This window comes from Penaeus vannamei, chromosome 21 (assembly GCF_042767895.1).
Source record: "Penaeus vannamei isolate JL-2024 chromosome 21, ASM4276789v1, whole genome shotgun sequence".
NCBI classification, from domain to species: domain Eukaryota; kingdom Metazoa; phylum Arthropoda; class Malacostraca; order Decapoda; family Penaeidae; genus Penaeus; species Penaeus vannamei.
Window position 1 is genome coordinate 12,864,709 of NC_091569.1, and position 22,713 is coordinate 12,887,421.

The 22,713-nt window shown below is 47.2% G+C and overlaps 1 protein-coding gene across 1 annotated transcript in view; it reads left to right on the top strand.

The window, feature by feature from the left end:
• Positions 1–22,713, top strand: part of Lar (tyrosine-protein phosphatase Lar) — a gene marked incomplete in the record, with an annotated part of 1,013,982 nt that overhangs the window by 479,264 nt on the left and 512,005 nt on the right. Inside the window, 1 exon segment of the mRNA XM_070135894.1 lies at positions 20,816–20,932. Within this exon segment, the coding sequence (XP_069991995.1) occupies positions 20,816–20,932 (117 nt within the window).

The following is a 22,713-nucleotide window of genomic DNA, read 5'->3' on the forward strand; positions in this document are numbered from 1 at the left end:
GACGGAACGGCGTTTGTGTCGGCGTGGATGACAGTGTTTAAGGCTGTAAGTTTGTGGTTGCGGGCGAGATTCCCGTGATTATCTGGGCCCATCTGGCAGTAATGAGTCATGCAGACGTGACGCCCTTCTGCGATGGGGACCGACGCCACGGAGAGACAGAGAGAGAGAAAGACAGACAGCCAGAGACAGCAAGAAAGCAAGAGAGACAGAGAGAGACAGAGACAAAGTTAGTTCTCCTCGGGCCTCCTGAGTGTGCCGACGGCGGGGAAGGCCTCTCAGGGGGGAGAATGGCGTGGCCGAGTGAGGTGGTCGAGGCGCGTCGTCCGCAGGTGAGACTCGAGGCTTTTGTCCTCGGCCTCGAAGGGAAGGAGAAAAGGTGGTGTTGTAGAGCATCTGTTGTGGCGTCGAAAGGCCAAATCTTTATTCATTTCTCTCGGCAGTTGAATAAGTCCTAGGTAGAGGGGTAGCATTACCGGGACGTCTGTTATCAAGTGTCATCGCCAGTTGATGTAATTAATAGGCGTCGACGAGACAAGGAAAATGGGGGAGAGAGGGTGGCATTGTGTAGATGTCGGTGTTGGGGAACTGTTTGGCGATGCGGTGCTGCGAACGATAGCGGAGGGAAGCGCAGACTGAGCGGAAGCTGAATTTGATGAGTCGGGAACTAAGTCAATTGCTTTTTTTCCATTCAAAGCGATGATGTAAATATGTCGATTATAGTTAAATGCATTATTTATATACATCCATCTATTTCCGACATAGTATCCATCTTATCTGTATCTATCCATCTTATCTCTATCTTTCAATCTTATCTGCATCTATCCATTGATCTATCTGTGTGTGTATGTGTGTGTGTGTGTGTGTGTGTGTGTGTGTGTGTGTGTCTGTCTGTCTGTCTTTTCGTGTGTGTGTTTATCTGTATCTATAATTATCCCCCAGCGTCTACACACAGCGCGTGTTTATGTGTACGCCCATAATCGGTCCCGAGCCCATCCCATTAGGACATCAGTTAGATCGTAATAATCCTGAATAATTAAGTGGGATCATATTGATGGGCCATGTTGGGGTTCTAAGATTCTAAATGGCGTTTCTGTGCCGGCGTATAATCAAGCCATCCTCGTAAGTTAATTAAAAACTGATGCACAATAGATTAATAGACTTGCAGACTGACAGATCTCTTGCCAGACGCGGAGGCTGCGGTAGGGAGGCGATCTTGCTCTCTCCTTACGCTCTCCTTATGTTCTTCTGCTCCCCTCCTCATCTCCACTTTTACAACAGTCATCTCCTCCTCCTCCTTCTCTCCATCTTCTCCTCCTCCTCCTCCTCCTCCTTTCCCGATCTCCATCTTCATCCTTCGACCCCGTTCCTCCTCCTCCTCCTCCTCCTCCTCCTTCTCCTCCTCCTCCTCCTCCTCCTCCTCCTCCTCCTCCTCCTCCTCCTTCCCCCCACCCTACAAGGAGGCGCGGACGCGGAAAGTTAGACGTTAGTATTCACACAAAAAATCCGGAGGTGGCATCGGGTCTCATCTTCGAGCGATAGAAAAAGGGGAAGGATTACTTATTCATCGCGGATCCGATCCTATCCCGCATGCTAATCCTCTGGGCTCCTTGGGGGATCTCCTTGGGGACTGCTTGGAACCTCCTTGCTCCTAAGGATGAGCGTTTTGGATAAGGGAACGCGAGAGGGGAGGGGGTAAGGGTGAGGGGAAGGTCAAAGGGGACGAGAATGGGGTAGAGTAGGGGAAGGCGGTAGGGGTGAGGGCGGAGGGACGGGGAGGAAGGATAGGGGAGGTATGAAAGAAGATAGATAATTATAGACTAATTTAGTTTAATTTCATTTTTACAACGGTTATTCTCGGTGTGACAGGCTGTCTGTGTCCCTTGCTTTTAATTACCATGTGTGCGCAAGGGATGGCCGGGGTTCCCATCCACTGGCGGCGTCGGATTCGATCGCGGGTCAAGAAGATTGCTAGACGAGGACGCTACCACTGTGCCACACAGGACATAAGGGAAGAGGGGGAGAAGGGTATGTGGAATGAGGTGAGGGGAGAGTGGGGAAGGGGGAGAGGGAGAGGGAGAAGGAAGTGTATGTGGAATGAGGTGAGGGGAGGGTGGGTAAGGGGGAAGGGTAGATGGTACGGGTATAGGGGATAAGGTGTAGGGAGAGGGGAAGAGGAGGGGGAATAAAGGTTAGTGAGAGAAGATGAGAAGGAGTGGGGAGTGGGGGGGGGGGTAGGAGTTGTGAAAAGAGAGGGTAGGTGTGGTAGGGTAAGGGGAGAGGGAGAAAGAGGAGGCGGAGGCCGAAGAGGGTTTAAATTAGGGGATCGAATGGCAGCGTGGGCGTCGCGAGGGAAAGGGGTGAACCAAGAACTTTGGGGAGAGTAAGATCGCTCGTTCTTTTGCGACAGTTCCCCTCCACTTATATTCCCTTCCGCCGGTATTTTATCGTCCCCCCTCTTCCCCGTCCCCGTCCCTCCCATTTCCCCTCACCCTTTTTCTCACTCCCCGTCCCCCCATTTTCCCCTCCCCTTCGCCTTATTTCCCCCTACCCTCCCCCATTATTCCCCCTCGCCCCATTTCCCCCTCCCCTTCTCGCAGGTTTATCAATACCGCGAACACAATTAGTGGCCGCAGTCGCCCGAATCACACCGACAAAGAAGGTTAATCTGGAATGATGAGGTGATTTCCCCTAATTCTGGGGTCATGCAGGTATCATATGCACGTAATGCGGCCGCCAGGGGGGTGGGGGGCAGGGGGCGCCCGTGGGATTTGAGGGGGAGGAGGGAAGGCGGAGGAGGAGGGAGGTGGACACATTAAGGGCTTTATCCCTTGACATGTTGCCTCGATCATTTATGCTCTGTTCATCCGATGCTCATTGTGCTGTTGGAAGCCACTTTCTGTCAATTTAATCCGGTTATCTGGCTGCTAATGGCCGCCGCTTCCCGGGAACGGACGGCGGAGCTCCGCTTGTGGGCGGGACCGACGCGTTCAAGTCGCTGCCGGGAGGTCTTGCTTCGTCGGACGCGCGTTTCCTGCGGCCGAATCGCTCCGACGGGAGGTTATCTTCGTGTATTTTATTTTTCATTATTTTGTTTGCTTTTTTGTCTATATTTTGGTGTTCGTTTTTTCTTTGTGTAAAGGTTTAATTTTATGTTTATATATTTTTTCTTACATTCTTGGGATATTTTTTTACTACATAGCCGTATTTTTTATCGATAATTTCTTCATTAGCATCTTTCTTCTTTTTGTCCCTCAGACATTAGCTCTCCCTTTTTCTCTCTCTTTCTCTCTGATTTCTTCCTATTTCTCGTCCCATTCCCGAAGCCGTGATTACCTCTTCCCGCAACTCGATCTCGCTACTGTAAGAAGTCACAATTTTATCGCAACTCCCGAACTCTCCCATCTCCATAATTTGTTTTAATGGACCCATTTTTCCTCCATAGCAGAACAGCCAATCGCTCTGCTCGCCGTCCATCCGTTTCACCCTGCCACGCGCGCCCTCTTTGCCCCCTGCCCCCTCCCCTCGCAAAAAAGTGCCCTTTCCCTGCACCTTTATTTCGTCCTTCCGTGTCCCTTTCTGCCTTTTTTGAGATACCCTGCCACCTCCCTCCGTTTGTACCCTGTGGTTTGTACCCTTTCGTTTGTACTCCGTGATTTGTATCCTGTCGCTTGTATTCTGCCGTTTGTACCCTGTCGCGTGTACCCTGTGGTTTGTATCCTGTCATTTGTACCCTGCTCAGCCCGGGTATCCTTGTCCGTACCCTTCGAAAAGCTTTGTCCGCCTCTTTGCGTGCCTCCCGGGCCATCTCGCCGGCGATTCCTTCCAGTCAAGGATCCATAAGTTTCGCTTCTTGGCGGGATTTGGCCGTTCCTTGGCCGCGCCGCGTGACAGTCTCTCCGGGATCTTAGCATCGTCCATTACGCTGGTTGAGGGGGGGGGGGCGGGAATGGAGGGCGTTGGGGAGGGGGATGGGAGGGGAGGGGTGTTGGGAAAGGGGACAGATAGGGTGTTGGAGAGGGGTGAGGCATTGGGGAGAGGGGCGTGGTAAGGAGGAGGAGGGGGGAGTGAATGAGCTCTGACGGGTGATTGACAGCTTCGATTCGTATGTGATTAGGCCTCGTAATTGATTTTGCTTTCCCGTGGCCCGCCGAGGAGATATGTCTTTTGGGAAGGGGAACAAGATTTTTTTTAAGAAAGTTGGGGCGGAGGGGTCGGAGGGTCGCGATTTTCAATTATTTATTTGTTTATTTTATATGTTGTTGTTGTTATTGTTATTGTAATTATTGTGTATGTGTTTCTTTGTTTTAAGGGTTGATTTGTGATGGAAATTGTTGAAATAACAGGAAATGTTGGAATTATTCCGGTGCAAAATTTTGCTTTTTCCTGACCTACCTTAATTTTTTCCTTCTTGTGTTGCTTGACTGCTCCCTCCCCTTCCCCACACACTTCTTTTCCATCTCATCCTTTCCCTCCCTTCCCTTCCGTTCACCCTTCTCTACCCATTCTCATTTCCCCCTCCACCCTCTCCCCTAGCTCCCCCCCCCCCCCCGTCACTCTCTCCCAAACTCTGACTCCCCTTTTTCTTCTTCCCTCCCTCTCCATTATCTTCCCCCTTCCCCCCCTCATGCCTCTATACTCTTGCCTCCCTTCTAACTCCCACCCTGCCTTCCACCCTCCACTCTATCTCTCTTCTTCGCCACTGTTCCCTCCACCCCCTCAGCTCCCTCTCTCCTCCTCCTTCTCCTTCTTCTTCTTCTTCTTCTTCTTCTTCTTCTTTTCCTCCTCCTCTTCTTCTTCTTCTTCTTCTTCTTCTTCTTCTTCTTCTTCTTCTTCTTCTTCTTCTTCTTCTTCTTCTTCTTCTTCTTCTTCTTCTTCTTCTTCCTCCTCCTCTTCTTCTTCTTCTTCTTCTTCTTCTTCTTCTTCTTCTTCTCCTTCTCCTTCTCCTTCTCCTTCTCCTTCTCCTTCTTCTTCTTCTTCTTCTTCTTCTTCTTCTTCTTCTTCTTCTTCTTCTTCTTCTTCTTCTTCTTCTTCTTCTTCTTCTTCTTCTTCTTCTTCTTCTTCTTCTTCTTCTCCTCCTCCTCCTCCTCCTCCTCCTCCTCCTCCATTTCCCGTTCTTATCGGCCACTCCCGCCCCGCGCGCCTCGAGCCGTCGACTCCACCGTGATATTCTTGGTGATCGACCGACAGCAACGAGAGAATAATTACCGTGGTGGGGCGGGAGATTAAAGCTGCCTGGATAATTAGCCATTGTGACTAATTAACTACTGTATTTTAAGGTCCGCGTGAGATTGTTGGCGTGTTTTTTTTTGTGTATGTATGTATGTATGTGTGTGTGAGATGATGTTGAGGTGTCTTTTTTCTTATTCTTATTCATTTTTCTTATTCTTATTCTACTTCTTTTTCTTATTCTCCTTTTTCTTCTGCTCCTCCTCCTTCCCTTTCTCCTCCTCTTTCTTCTTTTTCTTCATCTTCTCGATTCTTTTCAGCAGTCTTGTTCCTTCTAGTGTGGTGAGGGTTTGAAGGTAGATTTGGAATAAATCCTAATCAATGTTAAGTTTCTATGAAGCACCACTGTCATCGGCACCTTTTTCATTATTCATCGTCATCGGAATCGTCTTCATGATCATCATTATCGTCATCATCACCCTTCTTTTTATTACTCAACGTTGTCATCGTGTTATTTTGTATGTCGTCATCATCTCCATAATCATCATCCTTTTTTCATCACTCGTCATCAGCTCCCTTTTCGTATTTGATCATCGTCATTGTTCTTTCCATTAGCCACCGCCCTCGTCTCTCGCTGCCATCAATCATAATAGAATCACCATCGTCTTCGCGGTGTTGTTAAGTACTGTCCATCACCATAATGCTGGGGTGTAATGCAAGCTTCATAATTAATTTGTCATGATCCACCGGGCAGATTCCAGGTGAGAGATAATGAGATTGGAATTGGAATTTGACGGTGACGCTCCTCCCACGCCGAACCCTGCCTGCTTGCTTGCTTGCTTGCTTGTTTGTTTATGTGCCTCCGCGGCGCCTCGGATCAGCGTTGGATAGAGTTGCGGATATTTTGCTGACACACACACGCTCGCTCTCTCTTTCTCTTTCTCTTTCTCTTTCTCTTTCTCTTTCTCTTTCTCTTTCTCTTTCTCTTTCTCTTTCTCTTTCTCTCTCTCTCTCTCTCTCTCTCTCTCTCTCTCTCTCTCTCTCTCTCTCTCTCTCTCTCTCTCTCTCTCTCTCTCTCTCTCTCTCTCTCTCTCTCTCTCTCTCTCTCTCTCTCGCTCTCGCTCTCGCTCTCTCTCCTGGTGTAGGCTCTTTTGGTTCGGGATAGTCTCCCCCTAAATAGGTGTAGATATTTTCTTGTCTGGTATTTTGGCACTCTACTTCTCTCCTCTAAAGAGCCATGGATAGTTTCCTGAGGGTTATTTGGTTCTCGTGTTTCGATTTGTGTGTGTGTGTGTGGGGGGGAGGGGGCTCTCGTCCCACGCCCTTAAAGAGTTATAGATAATTTGGCGGCTGTTATTTGGGCTGTTGTTCGCCTGATCCTTTTTGTTTCTCTCCATGTTTTTTTTTTCAAATCAGCATTCATTACCTTTCAGAATCATTATCATTACCGATGATTTTATTTTTGTTGTTTTATCGATTTTTCTTTTCTCTTCTCTTTGGGTGTGCGTATCCTGCGCTATTACTTTGTACCACCGGCCTCGAGCGGATGGGCGTATGAGCGGATTATATGTGGACGGGCGCGTGTGAGTGTCAGTGTGTCTGGTAGTGTATGTGTGCGTGTCAGTGGGTCACTGTGTGCGCGTGTTTGTGTATGTGTGACGGTTTTTTGGTAATTTGTGCGCTTGTCAGTGTGTTTGCCAGTGGACATGTGCGTATCAGTGGGTATATGAACGCTTCTTGGTATGTGTATGGGGTTTATGTGTCAGTATTTGTGTACATGTGTATCTGTGTGTATTTGTGTACATGTGTAAAAGTAGATGCGTGTGCGTAGGTTCGTGTCCCGATGTAATGATGCGACATTACATGCTGTTGTGCTGCCGTGTGTGCATTATCGCTTGCCACTCCACGCCCGCTTTCTGCATCAGGGCGCGCGGTCCAGTACATCATTATTTCACTATTATAATGGCGCAAATTGTTATAATCAGGGCCGTTACTCGTTCAGCGCCCACGTTATAACCCGCAGTGCATTATCATACGGTGATAGGTTTTCACGCCCGTCGCCAGGCACCCGCGTTAGGCCACCTTTGCTCGCCCTGTCCTGGCGCATCGGGAACGGAACCTGCTGTCGAGAATTATGGACTGTTCGCGCCGCCCTTTGTTGAATGCTGCTGTTGTACGTCGGCGGAGTGATTCATAAGCGTCATAAATGCGAGAGTAAGTGAACAGTGCAAGCGATCTGTCACGCGGATGCCGTGGGCGCCGGATTAAGTATGCCGGTTTTAACACTGTGACGTACGGCGGCGGGGTTTTGTGGGCGGTTCTCTCCACGCGCGGGTCTTTCTCTCTCTTCTCTCTCTCTCTCTCTCTCTCCTCTTTATCTCTCTCTCTCTCCTTCTCTTTATCTCTCTCTCTTTCTCTTTCTCTCTCTCTCTTTCTCTTTCTCTCTCTTTCTTTCTCTTTCTCTTTCTTTCCCTTTCTCTCTCTCTTTCTCCTCCCTCCCTCCCGTCCCTCCCTTCTCTCTCTACCTCCCTCCCTTCTCTCTCTACCTCCCTCCCTTCTCTCTCTACCTCCCTCCCTTCTCCCTCTACCTCCCTCCCTCCCTTTACCTCCCTCCCTCCAAGCTCTCACCCTCAAAGGGAAGGGGCACACTTGCACACGCATGCGCGCATTCCTTCCATGTCCCTCTGTTCTCCTCTCGTCTCTCTCTCTCTCATCACCATCCCACGATTCTCCCCTCTCCCTTTCTCTTCTCTTTTTCTCTTCCTCGTCTTCCATTCCATTGCTTCTCTCCCCACCTTAGCTTACATATCTATGGTTATGCACTCTTTATCTGTCTGCCCTCTGCTGTATACGACGCTTTCTGTCTCATACATGTTAAGATCTCCCCTCCCGGTCGTTTCTTTCGAGTGCGAGTCTCCCTCCCCTCCCCCTCCCTTTCCCCTTTCCCCTTTCCCCACTCCCCGCGCTCCGTTTTCCATCGGGGAGTGCGTGTGTGTTCCTCTCTTTCGCTCTCTCGTAGCATCGTTCTTGATTTCTCTCTCTCTCTCTCTCTCCCTTTCTCTCTCTCTCTCTCTCTCTCTCTCTCTCTCTCTCTCTCTCTCTCTCTCTCTCTCTCTCTCTCTCTCTCTCTCGTTTCTTCTGTTTCCTCCTTTCCCTTCTTCACTCGAGCGTACTTGCCTATTCAAGGCTTTTCATTTCATTTCTTCATTTCGAACTCTTTTTCATTCCTTTTCTTCCTCCTCTCCCTCCCTCCCTCCCTCCCTCCCTTCTACCGCCCCCACCCTTCTGAAATCACTTCTCGGAGTCTCTTTCTCTTAACTCCCTCATTACCTCATCCTTTGTACATGCGGCCGTACAAAGCCCACCTCTCACCCTGCTGTTGCCTCTCCCTTTGTGCTTTCCCCTTATTATTTGTTGGGCTGTTCTCGCGCTTCCTCTCCTCCCTCCTCCCTCCAGCCAAGTGTACCAGCTTATCCTCAAGTCCCCGTTTGTTGATGTGCGCCATTTCCCCCCTTCCTTCTACCCATCTTTCATTCGCAGTTTTCGTCATCTCTGTGCACCCCTACTTCCCTTTCTCTTTCTCCTCTTTTTGTCTGTCCCATTAAAAAAAAAAAATCATTTCCTGTATCCTCTCTCCCTTCTTATTTCCTTCTTCACCTCCTCTCCCTCCTTCTTTTGATAATCCCCATGTTCTTGCTATTTTTTCTACTTCATCTTTTTCTTCTCTCTTTTTTCTTTCTCTATCTCTTTCATTTTCCTCGGGCGCCTCTAGTTTGACCCCGCCGCTCAACACACACACTCTCTCTCTCTCGCGCGCGCGCGCGCATGACGAGTCATCCAGCGTTGTTTCGCTTAAATAAAATGGCGGAAGATGTTACCTCCGAGAGAGCCCTAATGACGCGATTTTTTGGGGGGTGGGGGGGTAGCTGTGAGTGGTGAGTCTCCCGTGGCCTGTACGTTGGGCTTTGGGACGCCCGCAAATGGGATTATTGGTTGGTGATTATGTCCGTGGGCGGATACCTAAAAGCAAGCTCTCGATCTCTCTGTCCGTTTCCATCTATCTATATATCTGTCTATCCCGCTCCGTTTACATTTATGTGTGTGTGAGGGAGTGTGTGAGGGAGGGAGTATGTGAGCGAGTGAGTAAGTTGAGTAAGTTGAATGAGTGAGTGAGTGTGTGAATGGGTGAGTGACTGAGTGAGTGCAAGGGTTGTTATGAGTGTATGACGGGGTTGTGGGACAGGTGAGTAGCGTGCTGGCGTTGTGTGGGAAGGCTTTCAAATAAAAAAAAAAATGGAGGCGCGGGGGGAGGGGGGGGGGGCGGAAGGAGATGGCAGAGGGGAAATTAAGAGAATGGGTGCAACAACCCCGCCGTTTCTGTATCAAATTTGTATCACGATTTGCTACATTACTCTTTCTGTATTTCCTATTTTGCCACTATGACCGGCTTACTGCGCGCATGTCGTTTGTCGAAATTCCTGAGGGCGATAAGTAAAAAAAAGGAAAAAAAAAACTTGTCACAAAAATTACGAAAGGAAATGTTTTGATCCTCCCAGAAACTTTCCTATTTTGAAGTCCTATCTCTTCCTTGATTCGAGTCTCGGTCCCATCGCTCCAATAGACTTGTTCGGTATAATACGTCTGATGTCATGGTGTGACTTCAATTTCCAGGCCGGATCTTTCATCAACCAAACTGCCACTTCTGACTCACCGTTCCCTAATCAGCCAGTTTAAAGCTACCTTGCTGGTCGTGGCCTCTGACGTCCACCTGAGACCACCTGCGAGTGGCGACCGCTATCACCTGTATGGCCGGCCTCCTCTCGGCTTGTTGTTCGCCGGGACTGGCACTCTGGCACTGGCGTTGTGTGGCCTTGTGGTTGCTGTTTTATCCGCTTCACGACTGTCACTGCCTCTGCTCCACTCCATGACCGCCGTTGTATATCATCCACCTCATAATTGCCGCTGTCTCTCCTCCACTTCATGGCTAATATTGCATTTCCTCCACTTCCTGGCTGGCAATTTATGCCCTCCACTTTATGCCTGCCGCTATATTTGCTGTGAGCGGATCGCTTTGAATGCCGTTGGAGCGCATTTCAGGCCCTTTGTGCACCTCCTCACCTTTAACTAGCGTCGTATCTCATCTCCTGCCTTTCAACCAGTGTGTTTCGACAACATGCTACATAGCCTGCACAACACCACGCTCAAGCTGCTCCCGCCAACTGACACTACATGACACTGCGTTCTCTGCCTGTCTGCTGCTGTCGCTCCCTTCTGCCTAAATACGATCTGTCTTGTCACTTCCAACTTCCTACATCATCAAATGCTGCCCCCGCATCTTCCTCCATCATCTCTTACCGTCTTTCTCCTTCTCTCCCCTTTTCCTCATTCCCTTCGTTCTTCTCCACTTTCTCCGCCTTTCCCTTATTCCCCTCGTTATTCTCCACTTTCTCCTCTTTATCTTCCTTTACTTCCCCTTTCTTCTATTCCTTCCCCTTCTTCCCCTCCTTCGCCCTTTCATCCCTTCCTTCACCTCCTTCCCCTTCCTTCCTCAATCTTCACCTTTTTCACCTATTTCCCCTCCTCTCCTACGCCCTGCCTTTCCCCAAAACAGGCACTACATGGCGCTGCGTCTCTGCCTGCCGCTGTAGCTCACCTTCAGCCTAAATACAATCTTGCCTGCCACTTCTAACCTCTTCGGAGCTCCATCATCAACAACTGCCCTCGCTTCACCCTCGCTCCCTCCTCCCTTCATCTCCCCGGCCATCCCTTTCACCCTTCCTCCTCTTCCCCTCCCCTCCCCTTCCGTCCCCCCCACCTCCACCACTCTCACCCATCCTCCACTTCCCCCCCCTCCCTCTCACCACTCTCACCCATCTTCCGTCCGATCCATCCTCCTCCCTCTTCCTCCCCGCTCCCCCTCGCCTCATCCCTGGGCTCGTCATATATCATAATGAGATCTCGACTAATCAAATCACTTAAACTGCACAATAGGCGGAATTACGGACAGGTGAATATACCACTTGATAGCTCCTAGAGAGAGAAGGAGGAGGAGGGAGGTGGAGGTGGGAGGAGGGAGAAGGAGTTGGAAGAGGGAGGTGGGAGAAGGAGGAGGAGGGGGAGGAGGGAGGTGGGACGAGATGGAGGTGGAGGTGGGAGTTGGGAGAAGAAGGAAGAAGGGGAAGAGGGAGGTTGGAGAAGGAGGAGGAGGGGGAGAAGAGAGAATGGAGAAAGAAAGAGAGGGGACTAAAAGATAATAGGAGGAGGAAAAAAAGAGCAGAGAAAGAGAGCAGCGAGTAGAAAATGGATGATACTGAGCGTATGAGTAAAAGAGCGACAATAAGAATTACGAACGAGACAGGAACGAGAGGATTGGCCGAGAGAAGGATAGGTCGAGATAAGGAATCGAAACATGTTGCTGAGACAGAAGAGCAATCGGGCTGGAGAAGGATAAGACAATGCATAAAGATAGGACGCCGAGTGAACGCAGGCGGGATGCGGGGGATATATCGCGAGCGTGGCTGCTGAAGAGGCTTTGGTTGATAAGATTGACAACAAAAGTTTGCAACAAGTCATTAATGAGTTTGCAAAGGACCTGACGGGAACGAACAGATAGCGGAACAAGTGAGAGCGGACTTTTTTCGATATCTGAAAAGAACATGCTCACAAAGGGGGGGGGAGGGAGAGAGAGAGAGAGAGAGAGAGAGAGAGAGAGAGAGAGAGAGAGAGAGAGAGAGAGAGAGAGAGAGAGAGAGAGAGAGGGAGAGAGAGAGCGAGAGAGAGGGGAGAGAGAGAGAGAGAGAGAGAGAGAGAGAGGAGGGAGGGAGGACATAGAGATTCGTTTTTTGTTAGATTACTAAAGGATATCTGCAACCTTAAATGGTGGATTAAAAAAAAACTATGTTATCGGTGTAGGAGCTTGGGGAATGAGGGGAGAGGTGTTATGGTTAGTGTGGTCCTGAGAGAAGGATAGGGGTGGAGGGAGGGGAGTTGAGGATGAGGATGGGAGGGGAGGAGGAGGTGCAGGTGGGTGGAGAGGAGGGGAGGAGTAGTTGAGGATGAGGACGGGAGGGAGGAGGGGGTGGAGGGAGGTGTAGGTGGGTGGGGAGGAGGACGGGAGGGGAGGGGTGGAGGGGAGGTGCAGGTGGGTGGAGAGGAGGGGAGGGGTGGAGGGGAGGTGTAGGTGGGTGGGGAGGAGGGGAGCGGCAGCGCGGGGAGACGGATGAAGTGCCCATTTTCCCTAGCGTCTGTATAATGGGATTAAGGTATTTTTTTGTCCAGCGTACCTGCACGGAATTTAGGATTTTCAGTTTCTACTCGCACTCCATTTATCTTTTTTTTCTCTTGTTTCCTTTCGCACGCTGTTTTCCCTGGGATGTCTGAAGGCCTAGACGCTTCAGGGTCGATGGTTGTTCCTCTTTCATCCGCTGAAACCATCGTGGCTAAAAGTGGCAGCCATTAGGCTTAGCCACAGCTGCTGTTACTTTCATCATCAGCTGTAACGAACCGTGGTAGGCCCGCGGTTCGCTCCTTAAAGCTGTGCTCGGGCATAAGGGCGATTTTTTGACTTAGCTTAAACTGTCATCAGTGATTCTTGACTCGGCGCTCGACACGAGTTTCTCTTGCAGTTGCGTGTTTACACTCTTACGCGCGTTTCTATCGAGCACACGCGATGGGATACGCACCTGCATACTTACGCGCTGACTTACGCACACACACGCACGCACGCATACACACATGTACATGGACAAACACATACACATGAAGACGCAAGCACATGCACAACAAACACTGCGTGCATAAACGCACATACACGCACATGCACAAACACCGCACCGAAAAGCCCTTGCACACCGAATGGGCGCCATATCCTTCGGTGCTTCAGAGGAGACATGCAAAGGAATTTAGAATTTGCTTTGTGAAAACTCTGCCGCCAGGTGTCGCCGCGGGGCCACTCGGGCTGCGTCTCGATTAATGAGCGCGCTGATACCAGGTCATTTGGGTTAATATAGACAGGGAGAGAAAGGGACGGGCGGCAGGGAGGGAAAGGGAAAAGAGGCAGGAAGGGAGGACGGGGGAAGAGGGAGAGGGGGTGGGAGAGAGGAGGGAGAGAAAGTGCCGCCACAGGGAGCTTCCTCGCGAAGGTTGTGGGCAAAGAAGAGGGGAATGAGGGAGAGACGAGGACAAAGCCAGGGGGCTATTGAAAGCCAAAAGAAAGTGGAGGGTGAAAAATGCGGGAAAGTTTAGGGAGCGAGGAAGATACAGACACCGGCTGAGACGGGTTTGATGAGGGGGGAGGGAGTGAGGGGAGAGCGAGTGAATGAATGATTGAGAGTGAAAATGAGTCTGAGAATGAGAATGAGAATACTAAGGCCAAGAGCCGGAGGGGAGGAAGGAAAGAAAGAAAAGAGAGAAAGAAAGGAAGGAAAAGAAAGAAGACAGAAAATGAGAAAGAAAGGAGAGGGAATGAATGAAAAATGGGAACCAAACAGAGGTAAAAACGCAATACAAGAAAAGAAAAGAGAAATGTCGCGGAAATAACAGAAAGGAGAAGAACAATGAAAAGAAAGGCGAAGAGACTGTGCAAACAAGGGAGAGAAAGGGAGGAAGGGAGAGCGCTAATGAGAATGAAAAGAAAAGAGATAATGAAGCCTGCCCCGAAAAAACAGAAACGGGGAAATTACGGCGGGGCGAACGCGGTGGCGAGGCGAGGCGAACGCGAGGGGTTTTGAAATAGGAATAAAAGACAATAAGACAAAAAAAATCAATGAGAATGATTATTAGAGATGTATTTAAAAGATTTTTAAAAAATCATCGGGGGAAGTACAGATATAAAGAGACACGAAAAATGTTCTGCTGAATATGCTGATGATGTGAATTACAAGAGAAAAAGAAGAAACACGATTGGTGGAATATTTTTCTTTTCTTTTCTTTTTTAAGTCTCTTGAATGGGCGCATTCAAGCGCGGAAGGAAGGGCGAGTGACCGACAGACGCACCCACGCACGCACACGCTTACGCATACCTCACACATACACGCACACGCACGCACACCCACACCTCACACACACACACGCACGCACGCACAAGCACGCACGCACACACACGCACGCACACGCACGCACGCACACGCACGCACGCACACGCACGCACGCACGCACGCACGCACACACACACACACACACACACACACACACACACACACACACACACACACACACACTCACTCACTCACTCACTCACTCTTACACAGAAAGAGAGAGTAATGGCGAAGGGAGAATGAGAGAATTCACAAAGGGTTGCTGATAGGATTGGCGGGGTCTGTAAGCGACGAAGTCTCCGGAGTTACAAAGTAAAATTCGCGGAGTCAAAGGAGGCGGCGATATTGGCTCGGAAGTCTCAAAAGAAATTATGCTCGCGTTTCATATCTGACGATTGGCGGCGCAGTCATGGCACACCGATGTGGCCCTGGTGTGCCACTGGGGCACTCGGGGTACTCATAACCGCGCCGGCCTACTGTACCTTGGCCGCGGCGGAGGTGCATCGCCGAAGCTGCTATCAAAATGGAAATGTTTCGCGGAGGAAGCCAAGTTATTGGGTTGAATTCCTGGATCCGCCGTCTGCCGGGACGGGCGCTGGGTGTCAGGGCAAGGGGGGAAGAGGGGGGAGAAGGGGGAAGGGGAAAGGTGAAAGGGAGGGAAGGGAGAGAGGGTGAAGGGGCGCGGTTAGAGTTAGACATGGAGGGAGGCTTTGTTGGAGGAGGCGGGGAGGTTGAAGAAGGGGTGGGGGGTCGGGGTTGATGCTGAAAGAGGGGGGGGGGGAGTTATAGCGTTCAGTAACTTTGAAACCGATACAGAAATTAAGTTTTGGCACCAATATATACCCTTCCCCCGCACTATCGATCATCAGCCATTGTCTATCCTTCACGTCCAGCGCCGCCGTGAAGGAGCAGGACGTCTAAGCCAGGATTGTCATATCAGGAAAGTTGGCATAGCAAAGTAGTCTCTCAAGAGGACGACCAGTGTTTGTGCCATCAGCCTCACGTGGAAGGGGGAAGGGGGGAGGGGGGGAGAGTGCCAAACCCACGAGAGGGCTGGCGCGAAGATGGCGAATATCTTGGCACATCTCAGGACTTGGGAGGACTCGATAACTCCTACAAGGATTGCGGCCAATGTTGTCCATGATCATGAATGATGATTAAGATCCAGGATGCCGCATCTTGGACTTCCCGCAGCTTCCTGAATGGCGTGCAGAAGGCGTCGCAGCCTCCACGCGCGATTTTAAGGCGGTACACTCGATAGCATCTTCACTGCCCTCCAAGATCCCCGCCTCTCTTTCTCACGGCCTGGGAACAAGGTGCTTCGCGAGGATGGAGTGCAATTTCCTTTTTTTCTTTACTTTTTCCCGCGGATTCCCATTAGTGAAGAAGGCGAAGGTTATTTGGTTGATTTCCTCTCTCTGAAATCCCCCCCTCCTTTCTCTCTCTCCTCTCTTCTACCTCTCTTTTTTCCCTCTCATTAGCGAAAACGAGTCAGAAGTGTTATAATTGTTTTTCTTTTCTTTTTTTGTTTGTTTCTTTATCACATCGACGTAAATGAGGGTGAGAGGGTGTCAATACTTCCTTTTTAATGCTTCCTTAGAAAGGGCGGGTCGGGCGGTGACAGCCAAGCGACGGGGACAGGCGGTTATTGTGTTAGGGAAATAAAGCGCCGAATGCACCAGCGGAAATGCATACGTTGCTAGGGAAGAAATACTGAGCGCGGGGGAGAAACAGTCAAGCTGCAGGGAAGAACACTTGAAGATAAGGAAGAAATGTGTGAGTACAAAAAAGGTTTCAGAATGCAGGGAAGAAATGCCTAAATATGGGGGGAAAATTACCAAAAATGCAGGTAAGAAACGCCCAACTCTAGGGAAAAGTACCTAAATGCAAGGAAAAAACATACCACAAACAAGAATCCCACGACGAAAACAAACAACAAATCACACAGAAGAAGAAATGCAACCAATTTAAAAAGAGAAAAAAAATCGCAGCAGCTCCATCTTGCCCGAAATTAATAAATCGGGAAAACTTAAGCTGGGGATCGCGTTGTCGGGGGAATGGAGCAAACTGATTGAAATGGGCGTTGCGAGAGGCGACGGCGGTGCGGCAGGGAGCGAGGGTCTTTGGAAGGGAAATTGCTGTAGTGTGGAGGGACAAAAAGGACGGTAAAAAAAGGGGGGGCTATTGCAGTGTCTATAGGAAATGGATTGTTTAGGAAATGGTCGCAGTTTGAAGAGGAAATGCAAATATTTGCAATAAAAATGAGTGAGTGAGGTACGTTATGTTTTGTAGTGTTGAAAGTAGATTTCGTTTATAACACTCGCGCTCGCTCTCCCTATCCCCCCTCCCTTTCTCTCTCTCTCTCTATCTCCCTCCCTCCCTCCCTCCCTCCCTCTCTCTCTCCCTCCCTCCCTCCCTCCCCCCCTCTCTCTCTCTCTCTCTCTCTCTCTCTCTCTCTCTCTCTCTCTCTCTCTCTCTCTCTCATCTCTCTCTCTCTCTCTCACTCTCTCTTTCTTTCTCTCTCACTCTCTCTCTCTCTCTCTCTCTCTCTCTCTCTCTCTCTCTATCTATCTATCTATCTATCTATCTATCTCTCTCTCTCTCTCTCTCTCTCACTCACTCTCTCTCTCTCTCTCTCTCTCCCTCTCTCTCTCTCTCTCTCTCTCTCTCTCTCTATCTATCTATCTATCTACCTCTCTCTCTCTCTCTCTCTCTCTCTCTCTCTCTCTCTCTCTCTCTCTCTCTCTCTCTCTCTCTCTCTCTCTCTCTCTCTCTCTCTCTCTCTCTCTCTCTCTCTCACTCACTCACTCACTCTCTCTCTCTCTCTCTCCTCTTTCCTTTCTTTCTGTTTCCGCCATTTTCCCCCTTCCCCTTCCCCTTCTCTGCCTGCCCCATCCCCTTTCTTTCTTTTCCTTATTCTTTTCATCCCTTCTTATTGCCTTTTTTCTACTTCATCCCCTCTTCCTTTCCTTTTCCACAGTTCCTTCCTCATTATTCCCCTTCCCATCCCTTTCCTCCCTGCTTTCCCTTATCCTTATCCCCTCCCCCTCCTGCCTCATACCCGTTCCTTTATTTTTCTCCCTTCTCTCCCCTAATCTCTCCCTCTTTCTCTCTTCTCTTCCCTTACTTTCTCTTTTCTCCCTTCTCTCCCCTTGCTATTCTTCATGTCCTTTCTCTCCCCTTACCTCTCTTTTTCTCCCTTCTCTACCTTTCTCTTTTGCGTTATCCCTCATTTTTCTCCCTTTTTCTCTTTTTCTCTCTTCTCTCCCCTTACATCTCTTTTATCTCCCTTCTCAACGCTTGCATCTGTATCCCTCTGTCTTCCAACCCTCTCTCTCTCCTCCGTCGAACATGTCAGCGCTCTACCAAATGATATGTAGATTTACCTTAATTGTAGCTGGGCTGAGGACCTTCCTGGGCTAGGAGGGGCTGGGGTGGGGAGTGGGGGGAAGGGAGGGGACGGAGGGGAGGGAGGAGGCGAGTGACGGTGATTGAGGGAATGAGAAAGATGGGAAGGGAGGAGAAGAAAGAAGGAAGAAGGAAGGTGGAGGGTAAGAAGAGAAGGAGAAGGAGAAGGGAGGAAGGGAGGGAAGAAAGAAGGAATGAATGAAAGGAGGAGGAAAGGAAAATGAAGGAAGAGGGAAGGATGGGAAGAGTAGGAGGAAAGGTAAAGGAAGGAAAGGAAGGAAGAGGGAAAGAGGAATGAAAAGGAGGAGGAGAGAAGAACGAAGGAAGGAGAATGGATGAAGGAAAGAGTCAGGAGGCCAAAGGTGACAGTCATGACGTCACGGTAAAGAAAGTGACTTATTTGGGTGTTCAATCGTGTGTAATTATGTCAGTGCGTCTCGTGTGACAGAATAATGGAAAGGATCATCCAGTGTTCCTTGCTGACTCATGTGTATGTATAAGCACGCATGGAAAGCTTTCATAAAGAAAGCCTGAATCCCTTTCAATTTTTTTTCGTTTTATTTTCTGGTCGTTTCAAGCTGTCTGTCTTTCCTTAGCTTTATCTTCCGCTTCTTCTCTTCTGTCTCCACTTCTCTTACAAATCATCTCTCCAGTGCTCTCCTCTTTCCAATCTTCTCCTTTCCTCTCACATCCTTCCCTCTCTTCTCTTTTTCAATCCTTCCCTCTCCTCTCCTCTCCAATCATCCTCTCTCTTCTCTTCTACAATCCTCCCCTCATCTCCCCTCTCTTCTCTCCAATCCTCCCCTCTCTTCTCCTCCATCAGGCTAACTCAGACTTCAATTTCCTTCGTGCATGTCAGGCTCTCTCTTGTACCCTCACCCTTGTCTCCCCTTGTACTATCTTGTTCCCCTCTCCTTCTGTCGGTTTTAGCTTTATGTATTTTCTCTCTTGTTCTTCTCCGTCTCCTTTCCTTTCCCCATTCTTCCCTCGCTTCTTAACTCTGCTCCTTTACTTTTCCCCCTTTGCCCCGCTTTCCCTCCTCTCTTCGGCCGTTCCTCTTCTCCCCTTTACCCTCGTCCGTCGCCTCCTCTCCACTCCCCTTGTTTTCTCATTTGTCTCTTATGCACTCCTCCGTCACTTCATCTCTCCCTCCGTGTACTTACTACTTTGAGTCAATTCCCTCCTTCCAATCGCGCTCTCCGCTGTTCATTGATGCATTTATACGCCGTCTTTGTCAGCTGAGGGCGTGTCGATCGTTGTTCATTCTCTTTATCTCTCCTTATGTATGGGTATTTATGTGTGTATGCATATGGGGAGGAGGGGGAGAAAGGGAGAGAGAGAGTGAGAGAGTGAGAGAATGTGTGTGGGAGTATGTATGATAGAAAGAGAGAGAGAGAAAGAAAGAAAATAAGAGAGAGAGAGAGGATTATCTTTGTGTGTATGTGCATGCGTGTTTTATGTGTGCATACATGCATACGCGCACATATAAATTTATGCATTGGGTGTCAGCTACTCCTCGCTCTCTCCGTATCCGCGTTCATAAATCTAGGATCGCATAATCAAGTCATGTTGACGGATTGACAGGTTAAAATCTTATGGGCTGATCATCTCCTTTGGTCCATAATTGAACAAGTCCTTAAATGGGAGCCTCGTTTCGAAGCAGATTGACGTTTTAATATTCACCGCACTTGCTGAGCTGTTCCGCCGGGATTCGGACAGGGCCATCTACATGCTGTCTATTATTAACGAAAGGATTCTGCAGCTGCCTTTCACCTAATGTGTTGATGGGCATTTATGTATGTAGATATATATGTGTGTGTGTGTGTCTGTCTGTCTGTATGTATGTATGTATGTATGTATGTATGTATGTATGTATGTATGTATGTATGTATGTATGTTACCCTGTTGTATCTCTCTCTCTCTCTCTCTCTCTCTCTCTCTCTCTCTCTGTCTCTCTCTCTCTCTCTCTCTCTCTCACTCTACGACCCTCTCTCTCTCTCTCACTCTACGACCCTCTCTCTCTCTCTCTCTCTCTCTCTCTCTCTCTCTCTCTTTATGATATATCGTATGAGCGTGTGTGTGTTTATGTATAATGTGTATATAGGTGTTCGTAGAGTATTGCTTGATTATATATCTCTATTTATTACATGGGAGGGCCTATGCATGTGCACAAACGCACGCACATATGCTATTTGCAATTGCGCATAATTCAAGAAAGACAGGAGCGTCTAATTTATGGATATACAGCAAGGAACGCACGAACGTCTTCGGTGTTGTCTCCACCTTTCGTTTCCATTCCTCCATTCACCCTCCCTCACCTCCCTCTCTTTTTTCTCTCGTCTCTAAATATTTCCAGTTGGTTATGACTCTGTCAATGAATCCCCTGTTTTATGTTACAGAAGAGACTTTTTGGTAGTATTGTTGCAGTTTTTGTTTCGAAATAGCTGTTAACCAATATGCAAGCGCTATGCAGTAGTGGAGTAAACGAACTGCGGGTTGTAAATTCCGCAGACTTTACGACAAGTGTAGCTTTACGGGTGAAACACGTGTTGTATTATTTGTTGGACAGCGCGGACAAGGTTCTTGCTAATGCTACAGATTTGGGCGTGTAGTCCCGGGATTTGTGAATGGACCTGCACAGTGTAAAGTTGCGAGACCGATTACGTTATTCAGTGATGCTGAGATCATGCTTTGTTATGGAAGAAAACAATATAACGTTTACTCGTGTCTTTCCTATATAGTGCAGGCATACCGGTATGAGCCGAATCCTTCGTTATAACATCGTGTTATTGACGTAATTTATATTCTTATTGAGCTTTTTATTCTTCTTTCAGTGTGATAATAAGAGTGAACAGTTAAAAAAGTAAGAAATAAAGATAGTGTTAGTAGACGATGGACAAATGTGTTAAGGATTTGTAGAAAGGAAAAGAAATCGAATGAAGCTTTTGTTGAAAATTAGTGCTAGTGTATTAGTGCAAAAAGTCCTGGGATCGGGTCACTGCCAGGTCAGGCTCCTGCCTCACCTCTGGGGCGTGTACAGGGAGTGAGATGTCACCGCGGAGATGACCTGAGCCGACCAGCAGGTGACCTAGTTTTAATCAGCGGGAGGTCATCCTCGTCGTAGCTTTGAGGTTTCTGCGTCACAGTAAGGTTGCATGTACTCAAGGTTTTTCTCTAACCCCGTGTGTGTATTTCCCCCCTTACAGCAGGGAGCAGGATGCGGCCAGGTGCCTCTCCTACTGGCTCCTCCACGGCCCCTTCCCTGCTGCTGACGCCCCTGCTCCTGCTCCTGCTGGCCCTTGCTTGTTCGCTCGTCAACGCAAGTAAGTACACGTCCTCTTGTTCTCGTTATAGTTCTCCGCGTATGAGGGTTTCTGTTGGTACACTTTAACATACGACCGCGATTCTGTGGCTGTCGGGGGCGCCTCACACGGGCTGCCCTTCCGAAGGCTTCTCTTGCGGGCTTCCAGGGGCTCTCTGCCCTGGGTATGCTGTGGAAAGGAGGGCCTTGCTGAGCGGGATCTTGGGCCAGAGTTGGTCTTGGTGATATTGCTGTTACTATTGTCGTTACTGTTATTATTATTATTATTATTATTATTATTATTATTATTATTATTATTATTATTATTATTATTATTATTATTATTATTATTATTATTATTATTATTATTATTATTATTATTATCGATTTTCCGTTATTATCAACTAAATATTATGGTTGCTGTTCTTGTTCTTATCATCATTGTTACTGATATTACTATTATTTTCATGGTCATTGTTTTTGTTATTGTTGTTATTATTATTATTGTATGATTATCATTATCATTATTATTATCTTCGTTATTATAATAATTATTATCATTATTATTATTGTTATTATTATCATCATCATCATCATCATCATCATCATCATAAAAATAAAATAATAGTTGTAATAATAGTGATATTGATAATGATAATTGGATGATAAGGGTAATAGCGATGCTAATTAGGTTAATGATAATAATGATAAAGATTAATGATGGTATTAATAATGATAATGATGATTAGGATAATGATAATGGTAACAATAACAGCAGTGATGGTAATGATAATGATTAGATAATAAATGGTAATGGCAATTATAATAGTAATAATGAGGATGATGTTAATGGTAATAGTAGTGATAGTGATAATGACGATGATCAAGTTGACGATGATAATGATAATGATGGTATTAATAGTAATGGTAATAATAATAACGATAAGAATAGTAAAACTGATAATAGTATTAATTGATGGTATTAATAGTAATAATGATTATGATAACAATGAGGATTGTAATGATGATAGTGATAATGATGATAAGGACAATGACAGTAATAGTAATTCTGGCACTGTGATAATTACAATGATTATGATAACAATAATCATTATCATTATGATGATAATGATATTTATGATAGCCATTTTATTACTATTGTTATTGTCATTGTTATTGCTGAACCGTATTCATATTGACAAATGTAGAAAAGGTATGAATGAGAATAAATATCTTCACAATACAAGAGATGTGTTTGACCGGTCTCGAATATATCTTCGTCAGAAATATATGTATTTCTGACGAGGATATATTATGCTCAGATACATCTCTTGTATATGAACCGGTAAAATACATCTCTTGTATTGTGAAGATGTTCATTCTCCTTCATTCCTTTTCTGCAATTGTTATTGATATTGATATTTATATGATTGATGTTATTATTACTGTTATTTTTATCTTCATTATCAATTTTATCATTATTGTCATTGATGCTAAATTATCAATATCAATTATCAATATCATTGTTATTGTTATGATGATGATGATTATTGCTGTTGTTATTATATTATTATTATTATTATTATTATTATTATTATTATCATTATTATTGTCGTTATTATTATCATTATTACTGTTGTTATTATCATTATTGTTATGATCATCATTGTTATTATTTATTCTAGTTATACTGATGAATGTAAACATTAGAGAAATGATAACGCCAAATAGTAAAGATAGAATAAAATCGCTAGTAATAATAATGATGATAATAATAGAAACGGTAATTGATAGTAATAGTAA